At 46.0% G+C, this 13528-nt stretch overlaps 1 protein-coding gene across 1 annotated transcript in view; it reads left to right on the top strand.

Moving 5' to 3' along the window:
• AGBL1 (ATP/GTP binding protein like 1) overlaps positions 1–13528 on the top strand; it is a 350762-nt gene that overhangs the window by 254553 nt on the left and 82681 nt on the right. The window contains exon 19 of the mRNA XM_016151651.2: positions 364–493. Coding sequence (XP_016007137.2) covers positions 364–493 — 130 coding nt within the window. The remainder of the gene's footprint in view (positions 1–363; positions 494–13528) is intronic.

The following is a 13528-nucleotide window of genomic DNA, read 5'->3' as shown; positions in this document are numbered from 1 at the left end:
ATCCAGCATACTGGATTGAACTCAGCTTAATTATTTGTAGAATTGAAGGTCCCGGAGTCTAGACAAATTTATTGGACGCGTTTGTGGCTGTGCATAGCAGGAAACTACGCTTCCCGAACTTCATCTCAAAACTCTGATTATAAATACGGTTTCCAGTTCTTTCGGGAGCTGTGATTAACCATGACACCTTGAGAATGTAGAGGACAGAGCTGCAGTTTTCAGGGCCTCTCCAGTTGATGCTAACGGGTAGAAATGGGAGGGAGGTCGGATTCATGGGTTTGATTGTTTGTCTTCTTGGACTTTATTTTCTCAAGTTACTTTCTTTGAAACGTGTACTTATCCGCTCGCCGTTTGTTCCCTCAGTCACAGGTGCTCCCTGAGCAGGGAAGACTTGAACAGGCAGTGGCTGGCCCCCAGCGTGCACCTGCAGCCCACCATCTACCACGCCAAAGGACTCCTCCACTACCTGAGCGCCACCGGCCACCGCCCTGTGGTGAGTCACTTCCTTCTGCCTCCGCGTTGTCGGTGGCTTCCTGCCGCCTTCCAAGAGGCAGGTTGCTTTCCGTTAAGGCAAGAGCACCAGACAAGCCGACGACCTGGGTGTAATAAGCTCTCACGGGGGAGGCATTCATTTCCCAGGACGGCCGCAACTAAGTACCACAAACTGGGTGGCTTAAGGCAACACAAACGTGTTCTCTCACACGTCAGGAGGGCAGAAGTCAGAAATTAAGGGGTCAGCTGGCCGTGATCTTTCTGAAGGCTCTAGGAAGGAACGCTTTTCGCCTCTTCCTAGGATGCTAGGAGTTCTCAGTGCCTCTTAGTGGCAGCAAGCCCCATCAGTGTCCCCCCGCCCCCGTCCCACAGGGCCATCTCCCCCGTGTGTGTCGCACGAATGTCGCATTTTTGTAAGGACTGCAGTCATTGGATTAGAGCCCACCCTGCTTCCGTGTGGGCTCCTCCTAACTTGATTCCATCTGCGAAGACCCTGTTTCTGAATGGGGTCTCATTCACAGGCACTGCAGAGCGGAACTTCCACACTTTGGCGGGAGGCACAGTTTCACCCACAACAGGGTCAACCATCGATTCAGTGCTCACCAGTGAAAACTGGGCAACGGGTTACACTTCACCCATTTCCCAAGGCTTTATTTTTCTGGTTTGTCAGTTGTTGGTCAGCAAAGAAAAAGGATATATCTATTAAAGAGTATGTGGGAATAAATCTAGGTGTTCATATTGATGTTTGACTAGTTTGTATTAAATTCCATAGATGATTCTGGTCATGTTCCAGGCATAGTTCACATGTGGGATTTTCTCCCAAGTCCATAACAACGTGCAGTTGAAGAAGAACAGACTATTTGAAAGCAGAGGCTTAGGTTCAAAATAAGAAAGGAGGCAATAGTAGCCATGTGATGGTATTAAAACCATCATTTATCGACTACAAACTGTGAACAAATCTGTCTGCAAAACCGTGGAGGGTTATAAGTCCAAATTTAGAGTGCTTAGCATGGAGAAATTCACAGGTGACCCAACCCGGTGACTTCTCCCAATAACCACTTTTTGATCATGTGGCGTGTGGCACATTCAGTGACTATCTATTGAGACAAGGGATGGGTATCTAATATAAAGTCTTATTTAAATCTCAAAAACACTAAGAGTTCAGGCGATTTCCCTGAGGTCACTGGGAAGTGTATGGCAGAGTTGGGGTTTGGTTTCGATCTGTTTTTCCACCCTGAAGCCTTATCTTTCTTCATCATTTGCTCTTTGATGAGATGAGTTGGGGGTCCTGAGACTCTTCTCAGGTCCATCGATTCCCTCGAAGGACCCACAGAACTCAGAAGAGCTATTTTGCTCATAATTATGATTTACTGCAGTGAAAAGATACAATTTAAAATCAGAAAAGGTAAAAGGCACGTAGGGCAGAGTCTAGGGGAGACAAATGTGTGTTTCCAGTTATTCGCTCCCAGCTGGTTACGTGGGTGATGCTTAATTCTCTAGCAATGACGTGATAACACGTAGAGCGTGGCCAGCCAAGGGAGCTTCCTAAGGTGAACCTTGGTGTCTAGGATTTTTATTGGGGGTCACTTTGCAGCCAAGGCACCTCTTAGTGACTCAGGTGGCAGCCCCTTTGGGGCTCGAACTGACACTTTGTGGCCCACCTCTGTAAATCACATGTAAACATCAACCTTTTGGCGTGACCCAGGGCCCCAGATGAAGAAGGGCACTCTTATCCAGCAGAATATTCCAAGGGCATCCAGGTGATTTCCCAGGAGCCAGTCACGGGCCAGACCTTTCCTTGGAATTTGCAGGGTTTGAACTCTGTAGATCTGCTGAGTCAACCCTTCATCGCAATAAGAGCAAAGCACATCTTTTTCCCTTAAAAATCCTGTTCTACAGGGGCCAAATTGTGCACTATTTTTAGGCCAACCCTTACCCTCTTATCCAAGGAGACATTGTAATCTATGCTGTCTGCCCTCTAGAAGCAAGTTCATGGTCTGCAGAGAACCAATGTTACGGCCAAGGCTTGGAGAAAATGTGTTCTGTGAGTAGGGAGCCTTTGGGACTGAAGGGAGAGATTTACAGGGAAAGAGGTCCCTCCCTAATACGCATTTAAACAACACACACGTTCACCTCCTAACGAACAGGATTCTTCTCTGCTCTGACAACCTCTAATTGAAGAGCAGAACATTTATTTTAAAGTGCGACAGGTGAAAGCCTTGTTTAAAAATATAAATAAACATTAATTAACTGTAAACATGACAGCTACAGACTTGTTTCCTGCTGGGACCATCTGAAAGGGGGTGAGAAACAGCTGAGTACTAAATGCTCTTCACAGTATTACAAAGCTCTCTAATGGGCTCAGCAACACCTTTTAGTTACCTATGAGGCTATACGTAACCAGCTTCCTGCTGACAGCAGGACCACTGGCATGTCCTATACCAGGGACATTTCCACAATGTCAGGATCGACTCTTGGGCTACAGGGTTGCAGATTACCTGTGACTCTGTCCAACCCTGACTCTTACGAAAATATTTCCTGACCATTGGGAAGCCACTTCTGGTAGCTAGGAGATTTCATGTGTGCCAGGTAGTACTCAGGCATTGGTGGGTAGAATAATATGAACTCCTGAGACCAATGAGAATGTGAGATAGTGTGAGAATGTGCCCTGATATGGATGTGGGTTGTTGAAGACCAGATAAGTTATTCAGTTTAGAAGCAATATGGCAGTATTCACATACTCTTTCACCCATCCATCCAGCCACCCACCCACTCACCCGTCTATTGATCTATTCATCCATCCATCCAGCTACCCACCCAGCCACCAATCAACCCACACATACATCCACCAACCCACCCGTTCGCCCACTCATCTGTTCATTCATCCATCCATCTATCCATCCACCCGCCCATCCATACATTCACCCTTCTTCCACCCATCCACGCATTCATCCTTCACCCACACATCCACCACCCACCTAACCACCCACCCACCAATCCACCCATTCTCCCTCCCACCCATCCATCCACTCACCCATCTTTCCATCTATCTATGAGGAGTCTGTAGTTTACTTCAGTAGAAAGTGGAGTCATGTCTGCAAAGAAACCAATGAGTACAAATGGTAAAACCGTAACAAAGCCTATGAGTTGTTAGAGGAACATGAATGAGGCCTGAGCCACTTTCCCCGAGGTTCACGGAAAAGCAAGAGACTGGAAAGGCCCCTTGCGCTAGACGCGGAGGGAGGGCAGGTAAGAGCGCTGCTCGCTTTTTCCTTAGAGCAAGGCTGAGGATCACTGTTTCTTCACAGGGCCTACAGGCCTGACTCTGATTTCTCAGGTCTCCAGCCTCGTGCAACTGGAGTTCTGGCAGGTTTTCTATGTTTGGGGTGACTGCACAGAGCAAAAGAAGCCGCTTTTCAGTTCCTGGTGGCAGAGACTCATCTGACATCACATGGACCTTGTGGTCCCTTTCCTGTTTGTTCGAACCCCAATTTCCTGCCTTCCTAGCTTGTTGGAAGGTCTGGAAACCTGCCCCAGATGTTGGAGCCAAAAGCCCAGAAACATAGTAAATACATTGGGAGATATATTTATGCATTGGAAGACTATTCAGTCATAAAAAGTAAAATGACAGACAACAGTAAACTACCGATATACTCAGCCAGGTGGACGAATTTCAGAAACATGGCAAGTGACATACGCTAGACACTCATGAGAACATACTCTGCATTTCTATTTATGGAAAATTCACGGTCAGTAAATCTGTGAAGACAGAAATCACAACAGCGGTTGCCTCTACAAGGGGATTAAATGCTAGGGGCCAGCGGGGAACGTTCTAAGTTAGTGGAAATGACCCGTGTTTTGATGGAAAAGTCAGTTACACTAAAACTCATTGATTGATCAGTATCAGTACCTTGAAGCTCTGTGCATTTCACCGAGCGTACACACTTCCCTAAACACGGCAAAGACAAGACAGATGAGGGACAACAAAGTCACAGAGCTCTGAAATGCAACTCTGAGACACAGGGGGCTGCCTAAAGTAAGATCGACCTCTGGGCGGCTTGCAGTTTGAGCCGAAGAGGACATCTGTGCTGGCCCAGCGTGGGGAGAGAGCAGACAGCCTCCGCAGTCAGCCCGTGGGAGGCACCAAGTCGGTCCACTTTGTGAAGCTCCCCACAAAGGCCAGGAGGGTGGTCGCCCAGGGGCCACAGTCAGGCACAGCATGGGGGGAGCGGAGGGATGCTCTTAGGGAGGCCTGGCGACAGCCTCTTCTGGCCTTGCCCCTGCGTCACTGCAAAGAACCTGGGCCTCGGAATTCAGAATTCGGAGAGGGCTCGATCCCCATCCTCTCTCGGCTCTCACTGAGTGAGCGCGCGTTGGTCAGGGGATCTCAGGGCCCTTCCTAGAGCTCATCCATTTTCCTTCACCGCGCCCCAAACGAGGCCTTCCGTCAGGGGGCGGGGAAGGTATATTTCGGTGTTATTGTCCTCTGGGACCCAATGGGACAGAAGTTTTCGCTACCTAAATGACTTTCCCGGTCTTACTCTAGCACACTGGCATTTGCTGTTAGTTAATCAGCTTCTTTTCAGAGAGGCACAGATGAAGGGAGGCATGACCCTGCCTACAACCTTGTCTCCACGGTCCTCAATATACTCCGTGCATGTTATTTATTTTCTCTCCATCTTATTGTTCAGAAGTGGCAGAAGAACAAGGGTTATTATTGTTTATTTTCGTGGCCTCGTGCTAGGGTACTAAATTGAGAAGTCCCCTCTTTTTACATTTGAGGATATGGTAGGAAAAAAATTTTTCTTCTGTCCTAGATGAGGGAGGGAGACAGCATACCCAGGGAGGCCCCGGGCAGAAAAATTTAAATTTGATCCCGTATTCTTTTATTTAAAATTGTCTTCACGCTATCAGAGTAAACATTAAACAGTGCCTCTTTCACGTACCAGAGACCACATTTTGAATGTATTTTTACAGATACAGAGACTCCACATTTACGTGAATGGCTAAAGTTTTTTGGGTAAACTCGCATCGGAAAGCAAAGGAAAATTCCTCCCCTTCTTGCTCACTTGTCCCTCTCATGTGCCTTCTACGCATCAGAGGGGCTAGAAATCAAGTGTCTTCATATATCACAAGGGAGGCCAGTCAGATTTTTTAAGAAAGTCTGACACATTCCCTATTTTTAAAAAAAAAAAAATGTGTGAAATTGAGTGAGGCAAGGAAGTGGGCTGGAGGAAAAAAACAGGAGGCTAATTGCCTGGGTCAGTGTTTCTTTGAAGTCCTTGTCGCTGCCTCTGCCCAGAGCTAGTGGGAATGAAAGGGAAGGCAAGAAGCGTGTAGAGACGGGGCCCCATGGGCTGGTGTTCGTCTAAGGCTGTGCTCTGTGACGGAAGGCCAGAAATCGCATGACGCCACGCGGGGACCTGGGCTTCATCTGCTCAGTACGTGTGTCCCGGGAGCAGAGCGAGCAGCAGTGATCACGGCCAATGGCATTGGACGCGCAGCTCTCAGTTCTCGCCTCAGAAAGGGGGGGTTGCCAAAAGCGAAGCACAGTCCAGCCTAGCGGGGCAAGACCACCAGCTGTCCTCGAAGATGGAAATGCAAATTAAAGACTTGGAAGCCTCCTTGTGCAGGCTGGAGAGGCTTGGTGACGGTGACGGTGACGGTGGGACTGTATTCACACCCTGCCCCACCCCACCCCACCCCCCTGGGTTTAACCGGACAACTCAGGAACTTGCCAGAGATCAGAAAGGCCACTGTGGCCCTTACCTTCTGGTGAGACTGGCACCCCAATACGCTGCCTGCCCTAATCGAGATTGTCACACAGAAGGTGTAGGCTACTGCTCCTGCCTTCAGAGCCACAGCACCTGCCGCTGAGTGAGGCAGCTGACAGAAGCTTCACCCAGGCTGACAGGTCAGGGGTGGGGGTGAATATGCCTAAAGGTGGCAGCCACGCCCCTGCCCTGCTCCTTGCAACATTTAAAAGGTGAAGGGGACAGTTTGGACTTCCGAGGAGCCTGCGGGGAAGGGCACAGGTGGCTCTTAGGCGCCTGCGCTTCCTGCTCACGGGCCAACGGCTGGCCAGGGACCACCCGTGAGAGGCAGGCAGCTGGAGCAAGTTCTCAGGGGAGTCTGCTCTTAATTTTTTTGTTGACAGACTCATTATATTGTTATTCATCAGTGGTGAGCCGACAGTTTAAAAGTTTCTTTGGGGAAACCTTTGGATCTAGATTGATGAGAATTTAGGCTAAAACCCATCTATTTCTATTGGGGGGGACCATGGGCCAGTCCCTGCACTCAGAAGGCGAACCCCATCTGTAAATTTGGATGAGGTCCTCCTAACAGAACTTCTGTGTTGATTATAGAGGGACTGTGTCAAGGGTTCGCATCAATAGCAGACATTAAAATGATTATTTCTTACCAGAGGATGCTATGTATAAAACAAGACCATGTCTTAGACTGTATGGTTTCACATTAATTTACACGGGCATGTTTCATGTGACCGAAATGTTTTGGAAAAACGGACCTTAGAATCCACACCATCGGAAGGGCGGAGGGCCTCCTGCCGCATGTCACCACATACCATCAGGGCTTCCCCCGCCAGCAGCCTCAGAGGCAGAGAGCGACGCATTTCGCTGGGTCTGGCGTGAACATTTTCACCCCAAATTACCCGTTTTGGAGGGGACCGAAACTGATCTGTAAGTAAAGGCCACTTTTCGAAGGTCGTTTGGAACGTTGGCCCATCGTGGCCCAATTTCAGAGAAAGTCTCTCACTTGAGGAGACGGAACAGAGCATCAACTCCCTTCCTGTCGTCATCAGAGCAATAAATTCTGCACTGGCCGCCTGTGGTGAACCTCTGCCGTGACGGGAGGTTGCTGACAACTCCGAGAGAGCCCGCCTGTCAGTACAAGGACTGAGAAACGTGGTCTTGTGAACAGGGCTCCCGGAAGCGAATGGAATAAGCCACCAGTTGCTTTTCCCACACACAGATGTTTACTCCCCTCAGCGTGAGCCGGCTGCCGCCTGTACAACATTACGCACAAGCCGAGATCGCCAGGGCTTTTGTGAGCCTCGGTTGGTTAAATCGGGAGCGTTGCGATTTGGGGTCTCCAGCACATTCCCCAGACTTCGCTTCTCCCAGCGCTAGCCTGTGGCAGTGGTATAAATAATGCAGAGGTCTCTGCGCCGGGAGCAGGAACAAGACCCAGATGTCGGGATTGGGACGCACAGCAGAGCAGCACACACGGTCAGGGGTGAGTGAGCTGCGGGGAGCAGGGAACGGCACGGGGGTGTGTTCGAGATGGAGAGGGGGTGACCCCCTGAACAAGGGTCCCAATTAGCTTCCCAAGGAACCGAAAGGAGACCCAGGAACGGAGGGGAATGATGGGGAGGGCACTTGACCAGCATAGTAATGTGGCCCTGAACTGCCCCTTTGCTGAGCAAGAAGGGGTGGGATGCGCATTTGCATTAATTAGATTAACCTTGCAATTCAGCTCAGACAAGAATTCACTGGGAAAGGTGCTAGGGAGACGCATAAGAGCCGGGTTTCAAAATCATAATCCAATCTACGCCATTCACTTTGCTGATTAAGAGAGAGAAGACACAGGGGAGTCAGTGTAGTCCCGGGCCAACAAGTTCAAAACTAACCACTCCAGCTGAGAGAAAACAACATTTAAACTTCTAAATCCGGTCTCTTCCTGTGTTCCTTGCCGTGGGGCAAAGCACAGTCCTATGGCCTATTCGCTTAATCCAGAAGTCCAGGTATTACACTTAAGCTCTTCTTCGTTAAGCTCCTACATTCATTTCCTTTTCCAACTCATAGGTTTTACTTCCTCTCTCACCAAATGTCCTTTCTGTCCAGATTATATCTGCTGCCTCGAGCGAGGCCGTTGCCATCACTTGTGGCTGGTCACAGCCCCTCCGATCCATTGACCCTGTTCTATTGATCCGGCCCTGTACCTCTGCAGGCCCCTGGGATCCACTCTCCTGCCACTCTGTCCTCTAATCCTGAATGACTGTCATTCCTCAGATCCGGGTGCTTGCAAAGCTCTCTCTCAGCAGCACTCACCTCAAGATAAGCCCCTGGGGGATGCTGGCAGCCCCACATCGCACTCCATTTAAGGGTGCCGCTCATTTGGAGGGCAGTGTGGGCAATGCGGCTGCCCTTGTGCAACGTGCACGATGATTTCCTCTTGGCTTGTGAGATCATCCCCACAAAACGGCTTCCAGAAGAGGCAGCGTAGAAACGGGAAGTGTTTAAAAACATGGATTCTTCACGAGAGCAAACGGGTTCAAATAGTTACTGAAATATTTAAAACAGGGCAAACTTGAGCAAGCCCAGGCAGGTTCCTTATTTCATCTAAAAAACAATTTTCTCGGCTGCAAACCAGGATGATTATAGCACCTACTTCATTAGGAGATCATCTGTGTTAAGTTTTAAGCACAATCCCCGAAGCATCCTACGTCTTCAATCAAGGAATTGTTGGTTTTCTTGCCCTTGTTGTGGACATTGGGAGTTGCCATAACTGGGCTCACTTCCTCTTTACCTGGCACAGAATTTTACTGTTACATCTTCCAGTTGGAAAGACAGAGCTTTCTCAATTGAAGTAACTTGATACTTTGTCTTGTGATTACCCCCCAACAACTCAGAGGGACACATGTATCTTATAATTAACAGGCACTTATTTTTAGGGATGTCGTTTGTGTGACAAGCAGAACAATGCATCTGAATCCCACCTCCAGAGATTTTCACTTAATGGGTCTGTAGACCAGGACTATGGATTTTAAAAAATTTTCCAGGTGACTCTAATGTTGGAATGTCGTTTGTGTGACAAGCAGAACAAAGGCCATCAGAAACTCCCAGGGCAAAGCATTGATCATTCCCACAGGTGATTAGTTCTATAATTTGTCATTTACCCCAGCTTTCAGAGTTTGTAAGATCAGAAAATAGATGATAGATGATAGATAGATAGATAGATAGATAGATAGATAGATAGATAGAAAGAAAGAAAGAAAGAAAGAAAGAAAGAAAGAAAGAAAAAGAAAGAGAAGGAAGGAAGGAAGGAAGGAAGGAAGGAAAGAAGGAAGGAAGGAAGGAAGGAAAGAAAGAAGAAAAGAAAACGGAGGGGGAGAGAGAGAGAAAGAGGAAGAGAGAGCGAGAGCGAGAGAAGGTAGGAAGGAAAGAAGGAAGGAAGGAAGGAAGGAAGGAAGGAAGGAAGGACGGACGGACGCACGGACGCACGCACCTGTCACCATGCAGGCATAGCTTCTGGCTTTATTGAGGAATCTGTTGCTAAGACACAGTCTTCATTTGTTTGAACACTTTTCATATAAATCGTGGGTGTTAAATTCACTGAGAGAAACTTAGGAGTAAGAAACAGAGGTTGGTGGAAAATTCATGATGGTAGATGATTAAACCTCCAACCATCCTTTTATCTCTTCCTGTCAACTAGAGGTTTTCAAACTGCGGTCCTGGGACCAGGGGCATCAGTATCACTGGGACTTGTTAGAAGTTCAAAATCCTGGGTCGAACCCAGTCTTACTGGATTTGCAGAGTTGTGGGGGGTGGCTAACAAGTGCTCCAGTTTATCCTGATGCTTAGTCACACGTGAGACAGGAACAGTGGTTCTCAGCCCTGGCTGCACATTAGAGTCACCTGGAAAATTTTTAAAAATCCATAGTCCTGGTCTGCAGACCCATTAAGTGAAAATCTCTGGAGGCGAGCTTCAGACATTGACATTTAAAAAAATCTCCTCCAGAGATTCCAATGTGGAGACAGGATGGAAAAAAATGGAAGCCTAGAAGATGTATTTGCTGAAAATAACAGAATCCTGCTCGAAATAACCCAAGTACTGAGTGAGATACAGGGTTTTGAAGGAAATCAATCCAAAAAGTCTTACAAGAACTGCAAAGCACCCAAATCCCAGACAGTTAATTCTTTCTTCCAGGTCTCATCTTCCTTTTTCTGTAGCCACATTTTGTGTTTTCTGATTTTCTCTGTGCATTTGATTAGTTATCCCACCCATTACAGAACAACGTATTCTGCTTATTCACTGTTTCCACTTTTCCATTATTTGTCTTCTGTATGGTTTGATTTGTCACTGGACCATCTCCCTCCTCCCAACTTTGCACATTTCAACTTCAACACTCATAGTTCAGCCATACCGAGAAGTTGGGGAGACTTATTTCCCCATAAGATTTTGACCTGAAATGGTGAATTCAGAATTCCACATAAAAATTAAAATTATTATTTTTTATTGAAGAGAAAAAATTCCTTAAAAATATTATTTTCTGCTGACAAAGTATTTACAATGTAATCTAAAAATCCCCCCCAATTATAATGTTAGCTCTCTATTGTTGACGATTAAAAGAAAGAAGGAAGAAAAGAAGATAAACATAGAGTCCTTTAGTCCTTAAAACTGTCATCTCACAAATACCCGGTCTGTCCAAAACCCTACCTGCTGTCTGTCCCCTGGTCGAGTCCGTGTTTCTGTCTGCGACAACCTTGATTCCAGAAATCAGTCCTGACATCGCTGAATTCTTGCTGCTCACATAGCAGCAACAAAGCAACGCGGCTTATCAGTCCCGGTTCACCATCAAAGGGCTAGTCTTCATCTTCTCTTTTGACTGGAAAGATCATCTACCTGCCTTTCCCTTCAGTTTCCTTTTACGTTCGTGTTCGTTTAGGGCTTCGTGCCTCGGGGGTCCACATGGTCATTACATGGCAGCTGACCATCATGCCAGTAATGAAGACGACAAGCCCTTCCATTGTTTAATTCACTGGAGTGTTTACAGAAAGAAAATGACAAGATTAGATTTCTTAACTTTCAACTCAGTTTACTGTTTGAGAACCAGAGAACCTCTCTGACAGCTATGAAATATCTGATTTCCTGTCATCACAGGGCCTGGTATAAATGAGAGTAAAATTTAAAAAAAAAAAATTGTGTAGACTTCCAAATGACAGTGACAGTTGCTAAGTTACTCACATGAAAATTAGAGATTGGTTTGCAAATATAAAATGCTAGAACTTGGGACAGGGGCAAATGGTTGAACCTAAATGAAAGTGACAATCTTGAACACCAAGCCCCCCCCCACTTATCAGTGGAAATGCTATCTGAGGCAGCTAGTCTTCCTCTGCTTAAACATCCTGTGATACTTCACCTGGGGCAAATTTCCTGAAAAAGGATGCTCATTTTTTCCCCATTGTACCACGACTCCCCTGTGGTGTGCCCTCATCTCATAACTAGGATCAAAGATAAGCATGATTGTAGAAGATGAGCATACACTGTGACTCAGGCAGAAATAGCTTACCCATCAAAAGAATTGAAAGACTTTGCTAATTAGTAGACATCATCAGAAATCTGGGCAACGTGTGTGGGATTGCATTCTAAGAGTGCTAAGCTAATGAGGGCAGAATATAACACTAGATTTGGCCGACTTCCTCAACATGAGTGCACATTCTAGTGTTTCCAGATTTAATTTGTTAGCTCGAGCAGCTGGCGTTAGATCTAACAGCTTCAATTGGTCGGTGACTGAAACTTGTGCTTGACAATAGCCCATATTGAGTGAGACGGAGGTGCCAGACCTTCCATGGCATAATGTGGAGAGGGAAATCCAAAGTCTCAGGGAGATAGGAACGTGTACCAGATTAATCTTGGACGTGACACCCACCTCCCATCTAGAGAAGGTTCAGAAGGCACTCTCTCCAACAAGACAGTGAGAAATCTTAGTGAGGGGGAGCATCTTCATTCTTGAAAAGTCCTGTGGTTGCTGCCCTTTAAGGCCAGCTCTGTAGGGGCAGCCACTCGAGATGGAGGGCCTGATTTTGATGGAAATGAGAGCAGAGTAGCAGAGACTGGCTAAGCGGTCGTATTCTGCCACCAGAAACAACATGGGCACATCCACCAACACATCCCTCTTTACCCCAGATGATACTTCTTGTTCTGGTGTCTGTTTTATGTAATAAGATAGCTATTCCAGCTTCCTTTTGTCCAGTATTTACATTAACATACGTCTTGATGCCTTTTACTTTTAATCTATGTCTTTATATTTAAAATGAATTTCTTTTAGACAGAGTATATTTCATCTTGCTTAATAACCAACATGACAGTCTTTCTATTTTAATCAGTATGCTTTGACCTGTTACATTTAATGAGACTATGAATATGTTTGGATTGAAATTTACCATCTTATTAGCTGTTTTCTTTTTGTTTCACCTGTTCGAAGAGGTTTCAACTTTTCTGATTTTTTTTTGTATTAATTGAGCATTTTTATGATTCCAGTTTATCTCTGTGATTGAACATTATATGTATTCTTTAAAATAGTTTTAGAGTTTGCCCTGTTGTCACCATATCCATCTTTAATTAATCAGAGTCATTTAAAAAAAAATTACAGTGCTTCATGTGTAGTATCATGATTTTATGACAGTATATTCACAATTTCTTATTCCAAATTTCCATTATTGTGACACATATGCTTTTACATATACTATAAACATATACTGCATTATTATTTCTTTTTTTACTTTAGATCCCCAGTTATGTTTTAGAGAAATTAATATTAAGCAAAAAAAGAAAAAAAAAATATCTTACCTTCATGTATTTTATTCCAGTGCTTCCCTTCAAAGAAGCTGTGACTATCTGAGACAAAACTGATTTTTGGACCCACAAATTTCTACACTCAGAATCAGAAAAGATAGATGCCTGTCCTCAGAGGAGAATATTATTCTCCAATTTCCTTTTCATATGCAGCCATGGGCAAAGGAAAGATCAGTAGAGAAAAAAGACTAGTGAGCAGCTTGGATCAGAACTAGGGCCCGATTGACCAACTGGCCCCACTCACATATGTAGGGACATATATAGGAAACTCAAATGTCTGCCTATTATCATTTCAGAATTGTCACGAACAAGTGACTGCTGTTTCCTTTATTCACCCTCTTTCAAACATGAGTGTTTGTTGGGGGTACTAGTTCCTCACTCAACAAGTGTATGTAAGTGGGTGGAAGGCAGACGACGTGCCTTCTTTGTTCATAGGTCA

Source organism: Rousettus aegyptiacus, unplaced genomic scaffold, assembly GCF_014176215.1.
Source record: "Rousettus aegyptiacus isolate mRouAeg1 unplaced genomic scaffold, mRouAeg1.p scaffold_m13_p_14, whole genome shotgun sequence".
NCBI classification, from domain to species: Eukaryota; Metazoa; Chordata; class Mammalia; order Chiroptera; family Pteropodidae; genus Rousettus; species Rousettus aegyptiacus.
This window is presented reverse-complemented; position numbering and strand designations above follow the sequence as displayed.